Source organism: Rhincodon typus, chromosome 33 (assembly GCF_021869965.1).
Source record: "Rhincodon typus isolate 14 chromosome 33, sRhiTyp1.1, whole genome shotgun sequence".
Classification (NCBI taxonomy): Eukaryota; Metazoa; Chordata; class Chondrichthyes; order Orectolobiformes; family Rhincodontidae; genus Rhincodon; species Rhincodon typus.
This window is the reverse complement of record NC_063364.1, coordinates 23,152,111-23,161,813: the sequence shown is the minus strand read 5'-3', so window position 1 is coordinate 23,161,813 and position 9,703 is coordinate 23,152,111. Positions and strand designations below refer to the sequence as shown.

Here is a 9,703-nt window from a genome sequence, read left to right as displayed (position 1 = left end):
TAACGTTCAGTTCTGAGGAAGGGTCACCGGATCCGAAACATTAACTCTGTTTTTTCCTTCACAGATGCTGCCAGACCTGCTGAGCTTTTCCAGCAACTTCTGTTTTTGTTCCTTGTTACCACATAGCCTGCCATTACACATCCCCTGTGGTTAGTCACTAATAGTCCCAATTAACAACTATTCACCCTCCCAGCCTGATCGTTATCAACTCCTTGTCTGTCCAACTGCTCTTCCCTCTCTTTAGGCTCTATCCTATCATTTACTCCCTACCCCATCCCCCTCCCCATTTTTCTCCATATAAACTGACGTTTTCCCAGCCACCATCAGTTCTGAGGAAGAGTCACCGGACCCGAAATGTTAACTCTATTTTGTTCCTTCACGGATGCTGCCAGATCTGCTGAGCTTTTCCAGCAACTTTGTTTTTGGTTTAAGCTTGTCTTAGCGTGGGTGAGGAGAATATGGACCAAGCATTGCTAAATTGGAATCAATCCCTGGGCTATGATAAATACAGCACCGATAGGGACTTTTACACAGAGTTTCCCTGCCAGAAGTGCATTGTCTTTTTTCGATCTGTTCCAAGGCCCCACAGATGTTGTAGACAGTGTTGAACTTGCTTCCTTCGCTGTATGGTATACCCTCCCTCAGGGTGCCTCAAAATTACAATGTGTGCTGCCATCCTGACTTGACAAATCTACCAACTCAATTAGCAATCACTTTAACGGGGAAACCCTGAACCATAACACTGCATCTCAAATGCTCAGACATTCTGTCCCTGGGATTCCTTTCACTTTATGAACGCCTGATTTTTTTTTGGGCTGACAAATGTTTAAAATTCATTCGAAATAAATTGATGCCCCTGTATGTTTGAGCATTTACCCCTTAGAGTGCAACATCCCTCTAATTTTAATGAGCGAAAAGTCCTTTATAATGCAGACAGCAGCATTGTTAAATGCTGAGATGATCATGACTGCCATTGTAGGCCAGGCAGTTTGCCTTTCAGATTGAAATTAGGCTCGGAGAGGTCTTCAACACTTGGACTCAACCAGTTAGTCACCTAAAGGTTAAATTGGGCCCAAATCTGTTTAACTTCAACTGATGCAAGCAGGTTACACTTCATCCTGTGATCAAGGGCAGAGCCGGTCACTGCTTAACTTGACACTAAGTTGTCAATATCCAACTGTGGACATTACTCCCTTTTTGCTCAAATCCCATGCTAGCGTCTGGTATGAATGTCAGGTCATTATTGTTGCACTTGAGTGTTTACTTTGGGATTAAACACCCATTTAACTGGAGCTGCTAGATTCTGCCTCCTGTCTCTCTCTTTCTCTCTCTCGGGTTTTGGAGAAAATTCTTGTCAATTTGAAATATTTGATGAGGCTTGAGGGAGAAGTGATTTGCGGCTTGGAAATTGAAAATAGCAATTGGTCAAAAGGCAGGAGGATCAGTGTTTGCAAGGATAACTCTCATGTGTTTCTTGCATTTTTGGTCCTCCGTTAATTTTCTGTAAAGAATTCAGTCCCTGAGCTCACTGAGCAATTACTTGGTAGAAAATATCCCCAAAAATCTAAAAGAAAGGCAAGAACTGGACTTTGGGATGGTTCCCACAGATTGGAAAGCAGCTAATGTGACGCCACTGTTTAAAAAAGGAAGTAGACAAAAGGCAGGTAACTATAGGCCAGTTAGCTTAACTTCGGTAATTGGGAAAATGCTTGAATCTATCATTAAGGAAGAAATAGCAAGACATCTGGATATAAATTGTCCCATTGGGAATACCCAGCATGCATTCATGAAGGGTAGGTCATGTTTAACTAATTTGGTGGAATTCTTTGAGGACATTACTTGCATGGTGGACAATGGGGAACCTGTGGATGTGGTCTATCTGGATTTCCAGAAGGCATTTGACAAGGTGCCACACCAAAGGCTGCTACATAAGATAAAGTTGCACGGTATTACAGGTAATGTATTGGCATGGATAGAGGATTGATTGACCAGTATAAAGCAGAGTAGGGGTAAATGGGTGTTTTTCTGGTTGGCGGTCAGTGGCTAGTGGTGTGCCTCAGGGATCAGTGTTGGGACCACAATTGTTTACAATTTACATAGATGATTTGGAGTTTGGGACTAAGTGTAGTGTGTCAAAATTTGCAGATGACACTAAGATGAGTGGTAGAGCAAATTGTGCAGAAGACACTGAAAGTCTGCAGAGGGATATAGATAGTCTAAGTGAGTGGGCAAAGGTCTGGCAGATGGAGTACAATGTTGATAAGTGTGAGGTCATCCATTTTGGTAGGAATAACAGCAAAATGGACTATGTTTTAAATGGTAAAAAATTGCAGCACACTGCTGTGCAAAGGGACTTGGATGTCCTTGTGCATGAATCGCTGAAGGTGGGATTGCAGGTGCAGCAGGTAATTAAAAAGGCAAATGGAATTTTGTCTGCCATTGCTCGAGGGATGGAGTTCAAAAACAGGGAGGCTATGCTGCAGCTGTATAGGGTCCTGGTGAGGCCACACCTGGAGTACTGTGTGCAGTTTTGGTCTCCTTACTTGAGAAGAGATATACTAGCACTGGAGGGGGTGCAGAGGAGATTCACTCGCTTGATTCCAGAGTTGAGAGGGTTGGATTATGAGGAGAGACTGAGTAGACTGGGCTTATACTCATTGAAATTCAGAAGAATGAGGGGAGAGCTTATAGAAATATATAAGATTATGAAGGGAATAGATAAGGTGGAGGCAGGGAGGTTGTTTCCGCTACCAGGTGAAACTAGGACTAGAGGGCATCACCTCAAAATAAAGGGAAGCAGATGTAGGACTGAGGTCAGGAGGAACTCCTTCACCCAAAGGGTTGTGAATCTGGGGAACTCCCTGCCCAGTGAAGCGGTTGAAGCTACCTCGCTGAATGTTTTTAAGGCAAGGCTAGATAAATTTTTGAACAGTAAAGGAATTAAGGGTTATGGTGAGTGGGCGGATAAGTGGAGCTGAGTCTCAAAAAGATCAGCCATGATCTTATTAAATGGCGGGGCAGGCTCGAGGGGCCAGATGACCTACTCCTGCTCCTAGTTCTTATGTTCTAACTGCTGCAAACAGATAAAAGATCCATCACAATTTGAAAGATAAACAGCAAACGTTTTGGGAAGTGTTCCCTCTGCTGTTTTTATTAACAGTCCAAGCTTGCTCATCGCTAAGTTAATTTATTTAAGGCATGCCAATTGCCAGTCTGGATTGGGCCAGGGGTGCCAACTATGATCAGGTTTCCAACTAGGATTGGGTTAAAGTTCCAGCGAGCATCAAGTTAGGATATTTGGGCGAGATTAAAGTCCGTTTGGTTGTTCTTCCAGGATTACCTCGGACACTGCAGTAATTATAGCTGAATCTCCTGGACAGTGCTACAAGTAAACTGAAAAAAAATTATGAGGGGGCATTACAATAAGTTTTCTTTTATTTACATTTTCTTTAAACACATTGTTTATTAGTTAGAAAGTATTTTTAAATGAAGAGGGTAAATGTAGATGGAAATTGGTGAAACCTCCAGGAATACATACAACCAGAATTGACAAATGTGGCTGGAGGTATCATTAAGATCTGGGCCAGAGTTTGAAGACTTTATCCTCCCAAAATACTGTGTGCTGATGCATTTAGGAAAATTGCTACTCACTAGCGATGAGAACAGATTGCAGCAGTTCCAGGATAACTGAGGCAAAATATAATTTGCCTGTCAAATAATTATAAGGATATCACTCAGTAGCAGAGACTGTGATATGTAACTGTGAAGAGAAAGTGCCAATAACAAGAGGGAATGCAAGGGAGATGGAGAATGCCTGGTGCTGCAGATGTGCCTGAAATAGGACACCTTGTAATAGGGGACGTTATTGTGTCGTATTTCAGCAATATCATTTTTAAAATGTAATCTGCTAAATTCCAGCAGGGAGTATAAAATTGTGCTCATTGCTTTTACATTACCAGAAAGGAAAACACAAACAACAGATATCAAACAATGTCCATAAACATTTATGGAGGTGGTGGGGTTGGGGGTGGGGGATGTGTTTTCTGCAGACCTTCTTGGACTTTACTATTGGGAAAGTAGGGATAACCCATCTTTCTTTGATGAAGAAGTCTAGGGGTTAATTTATACCCTTTTTGAATTTTTGTCCATTTTTTAGGAGAGTAACAGCATTTACCATCTTGTGCCTTTGAGTGAATTTGTAAAAGCGAGAAAGCTTGCTGACAAAATAGTGCTGTAGCAGAAAGAAGACATGATGCTCTTCTTGCAATGCCTCTGAGTCAGTGATTCCCAAACTTTTTCACACTGTGACTGCTTATTGAGGTGAGAGAATTGTTTTGACCCCACAGTGAAAATGGAGTAGGAGGGCTACGAGAGCTCGGGTCAGTTAGAACAAGGACAAAGCTGTTATACCTTGTTTGATGCCATTGCTATCTGCGAGCTCAGAACCCTTATGTTTCAGTGCACAAGCTCACTTAGGGTTCTATCCCCCACTCTGGGAAGTTAAAGTTGCTAAAAGGTGCAAATTACACCATGGACACAATAAGGGAAGTACATCTTCACTGTGAAACCTGTAATCGTAGTCTACATTTTGCTGAAGATACACAGCTGGGCAAATGTCTTCTGCACGTGGTATTTTATGCAGGTTGTTGTTGATGGGTCTGAAAGGGTTTAAACTTAACAGAGTGAAGTAAGCGCCACTGTTGTGATTATATCATGTGGACTTGGTCAGAGTAAAGAAGGACATTGTAGGAGACAGTGCTGGGGCTAGTGTCCACCCCACGGGCTCTACAGTAATGCAGGTCACATTCAGGTAATCTGTAAATTGTCTCAGTAAAACAATAAACGTCATATTGTTTACATAATAACACTCTTCCTGTTGGACCAGAAGGATGGCTATTTGAATTTGTACCAGATCGCTTCAGGCTCGAAGGATTCTACACAAAACAATAACAGTTCGAGAGGGCCGGAAAGACTGTTAGTGCCTCCTTTTGGATGGGCTTAGAATCATGGAGTCCTTACAATGTGGAGAGGCCATTTGGCTCATCTAGTCTGAACTGACCCTCTGAAAAGCATCCCATGCAGACCCAGCACTCCCCCCACCTTATCCCCATAACCCCATATTTATGATGGCTAACCCATTTAGCTTGCACATCTCTTGATATTACAGGCAATTTACCACAGCCAATCCATCTAACCTTCACGTCACAGGCTTGCGATAGCCCGCTCCAATCAGGCACTTGACAGGTCAACAGGGGCCTTCCTCTTGTATCAAGGCCTGCCGTTTGAGTTACAGCCCCATTGGGAGTGCAGGGGAAGTTGCTGGTACTGGGTCCATCTGAGATCTCGGATTGTCACTGCTTCGAAGTGAGTGATGGCAGGACAGGAGTCATCCAGTGGGTGTTGCCGGGAGAGGTGGAGGGAGGGAGGGACGTTACAAATGAGAGGGTGTGGGATCAGCATAAAGTAAAGTAAATGTAGTTCACAGCAGGGCCTCCCAATTCCTGATGCCGTGTACCTCAGCAAGGCACTGATTGAGCAAGGAAACCCCCAGCACACCATTCCATGATCTTGTAAGCAACTAGATGCAGGTTTCCTTATAAAGCCTCCTACCTGCCACTGCCTTAATGACAATGATGGCAGAACGAGGCTCCTCATTGGGCAGTACTTGCTCTGCACTCCCACTGTCAGCCACTAGGTGGAGCAGGGGCAGCAACAGAGTACCAACGGTTGATCGATAGATGACATACAAGCTCTTTCGTTCAACGATAACACAGTGTGGATCTGGATGAACACAGCAGGCCAGGCAGCATCAGAGGAGCAGGAAAGTTGACGTTTCGGGTCAGGACCCTTCTAAGTTCAATGAGTTGGGACAGGCTTGCCCTCCCTCACTCCTCAACCCTGTTCCTCTTCTTCCTCACCCCAGTTGAAGTGTCCTTTAACAAATACAGAGAATGTAGGTGTAACTCAGCAGGGAAGGCAATGACTTCATGGTATTATTGCTGAGCTGTTAATCCAGAGACCCGGGTAATATGTTGGGGGACCTGGGTTCAAGTCCTGCTGTGGTATGTGATGGAGTTTGAATTCAGTTTAAAAATAAAATCAAGAATTACGATTTTAATGATGACTGTGAAACAATTGTTAGGAAGAACCATGTGGTTCACTAATGTCCTTCAGGGAAGGAAACTGCCATCCTTACCTGGTCTGGCCTACATATAACTCCAGATTCATAGCAATGTGGTTGACAGTTAACTGCCCTCTGGGCAATAAATGCTGGCTTAGCCAGCAACGCCCTTATTGTGTGAATTAGTAAATAAAAGGTCTGGAAGCATCTTTGGATAGAGAAACAGAGTTAACATTTCGAGTCTGATATAACATAACACAGTGTGGAGCTGGAGGAACATAGCAGGCCAGGCAGCATCAGAGGAGCAGGAAAGTTGATGTTTCAGGTTGGGACGTTTCTTCAAAAATGTCCCGACCCGACACGTCAACTTTCCTGCTCCTCTGATGCTGCTTGGCTTGCTGTGTTCCTCCAGCTCCACACTGTGTTATCTCTGACTTCAGCATCTGCAGTTCTTACTATCTCTGATTGAGTCTGGAATGACTCTTCTTCAGAATTGAAAGATGCTGAAAAATATTTTTTTAATACTTTTGACTGAGGCAGAGAAGGGGCAGGAGGGCAGATAGTGGAGACGCTCAGTACAAATGACAAAGGGATTGTTGATGGTGAAGGAAGAGAAAAAGAGATGTGAAAAGGTGAAAATGAAGATGTGAAAGGGAAAGAATTGTTCCTCTCAATGAAGTGCAAAGTGAACATGACACAAAAGTGACACGGCTTTGGGAGAGGGCTGGGGGAGAGAATGTATGAAAATTAGACAACAAATATGTTATAGTCAGTTTCTGAAGGTATTGAATTTAGTATTGAGACCTCGAGGCTGTAAAGTGCTTAAGCGGAAAATGAGATGTTGTTCCCTGGGCTTGCGTTGCAAAGTGTCCTTTATTTTATTTCATAACAGTTGCTCACCCTGACACCAGGCTTGTTAGTGGGTCATAAATAATGAAGCCACTGGCCTGTATTGTGTCTGGTGTTATAGAGTCATCGAGCCTCCTGGAGCATCTTGGAATCTCTGACAACTAAACATGAAATTCCTTGAAACTGGAAGGAAAATTCTTAAAGGCATTAATACAAAAATTTTCTCAACCTTTGAATACGTTATTCATTTGAAAAATATGGGAAATAGGTGCTTGATTGGGTTTGTCATTGGAGAAGGGAGGATGAAGCCACCAAGGCATATCCAACCAGAGATGGAAACCTTACACCGTTCACCCTGTAAATTACTATGGTGGTAGAAGGTTACCATGTAACCGGGGATAATTTTAACGAAGCCAGCTCAGGTGAACATAAGGTCAACACTTCTGGATTTCTGTGTCACAAATTAAACGTTGAAAAGAAAGCGAAATGCTGTGGATGCTGGAGATCTGAAGGCAAAACACAACATGATGGAAATGCTCAGCAGATCAGACAGCATCCGCACTAAGAGAGGACAATGTTTCAGGTGTATGACTTTTCAGCAGTACTACATCAAATATTGATGCATCCATGAAGTGAATTAGCACAATGACATCTAATTCTTATTCGCTCTTGATTATGTGATTTAATGGGTGGGTCCTTTAATCTTCTGAAGTGTCCATAAACTTTGCAGCAAAAGGCAGGGATGTTTTGCACAAATTTTTTCTTCCCTGTGTTACTAAATTATTGATTAAACCGTTAGTAGGCCTGAAATTTACTGCAGCTGTAAATTGTTTGAGCCCGTGACTGGTCACGGATGACTATTCTGCCAGTTATCGACCAAAATCTTTGATCACTTGATCCCCACAATCAGGTTCTTCTGTGTCACAAAGAAAATTGTAGATCTTGAAAGGGACGTTGGATAGCCAACCCAGATATCTTCTTCCACCTGACCATTGGGATAATTGTAAGGAAGGAATCATTAGAAGAATCACACTTTAATTAAATGTTATTTTTCCTGCACTGCTGACAACTACCAATTGATTCAGGCTATACATAGTATGGATTTTACATTGTGTATTAAAACAGCTTTGTCAACTCATTAATCAACCAGTTGAGGTGAATTCAGTGCATTTAAAGGATAATTGTTAAAAATGACCAGTGTTGACATTTACCCAGCACTGGGTACCATGAATGCATTCAGGTTGCACATTCAGAATCATTACGTGGCTGTGGAGAGATGGAATAAAATGACTGCAGGACTCCACTGTTCATCAGATGCTAATTGATTCCTGATAAAGAAATCATTCGTTTGCCAAGAAATTCTGTGCTGTCAATGATGATAGTAGCTGAAGGTCATCTGATGGGCTGGTTGAATCTTTTCACTTGGATCAATTGGAACTTTGGTAGTTTGTTTCCTATACTGAACATGGAGCAATAAATCAGACCAATTAGACAATTCATTTTGGCAAAGTTGTAAAATTATGCAATTGACTTCAATGTATGAAAATCACGATTGCCATTGATTTTGCTGCTGATAGGCCTAGTGACAGTCGTGGTGTTGTGGTGCAAAATTTCCAGGATTTTAGAAAGAAGAGTAGCAATTAGCCACTTACCATCTAAATTCCTTCTTTCACACCATTTAAGGGACTTTATTTAATGTAAGACCCAAGGAAAATCAGCACTACTTTTCTTGAGATCTCGTCAAGAAATATTTTCACAGAGAATATTAAGCTTCCCCAAATGGAATGCTGTGTCAAGTCCATGAGACTCAAGACCATCAAAGAGATAGCAGCTCTCCATTGTAACTCGCTCAGCTGTCAGAAGGCATTTAATTGCTGCTGGTTTCTCACTCCCTGATTGAAGGCCAGCACTGCATTCAGGCTCCAGAATCTACACTTCAGATTGTTTCACCAAACTGCTGGTGAGCCAGTCTTTCACCCGCTGAGCTATCTAAATTGAATAAATGCTGGGAACAGTAGTGCATCAGTGAAACTGTGCAGTGAGAGCTGGTGGATGGGCCCACACTGGCAACATTCAGTTATGTTTATCGGCTTATGAACAGATGATGGCAAGTCAAAATTCATCAAGCTTTCTGTTGGTAGATGAGTTGGAGTTTAGAGGTCTCTTTGCACCACTTTCCCAGAAGAAAATGCCACAGAGTGAAGTGATTTCTGGAAAACTGGTACCACTGAGTTTGTGCTAAGATTCACCTACATACTCCTGTAGAGGTTAAGGTGCAGTATAGCTTCACTTTAGGGATTGTTCCATAAAATTATGAACTAAGACTGGAACCATTCTAATCTCTTTGTTCATTGGCTGTTTTACAGACACATCGAGAACCAGAAGAGTCTTCAAACATTGAATGCTTTTGATATGGAGCCTTATATTGGACTCCAGAATCTGTAAGTAAATCAAATAAATTGAGATTGCATTGGTCAACTTGTTTCAGCGTTAAGCAGTGACAAAGTTGTGAATTAATGTTCTGGCTCTCATGGTTTCTTCAAGACTAGTTCAAATTAATGCTACAGGGTGCTGAATCTAGGGGCTGAAATAGCAAGAACTGCAGATGCTGGAGCCAGAAATAACAAAGTGTGGAGTTGGAGGAACACAGCAGGCCAGGCAGCATCAGTGGAACAGGAAAGCTGACATTTCAGTTTGAAAATGAAATGAAGAAGGGTCCCAACCTGAAATGTC

The 9,703-nt window shown here is 42.4% G+C and overlaps 1 protein-coding gene across 1 annotated transcript in view; it reads left to right on the top strand.

Moving 5' to 3' along the window:
- The window catches only part of ntrk3a (neurotrophic tyrosine kinase, receptor, type 3a), a 659,663-nt gene that overhangs the window by 173,368 nt on the left and 476,592 nt on the right, over positions 1-9,703 (top strand). The window contains exon 2 of the mRNA XM_048615740.1: positions 9,337-9,411. Coding sequence (XP_048471697.1) covers positions 9,337-9,411 — 75 coding nt within the window. The remainder of the gene's footprint in view (positions 1-9,336; positions 9,412-9,703) is intronic.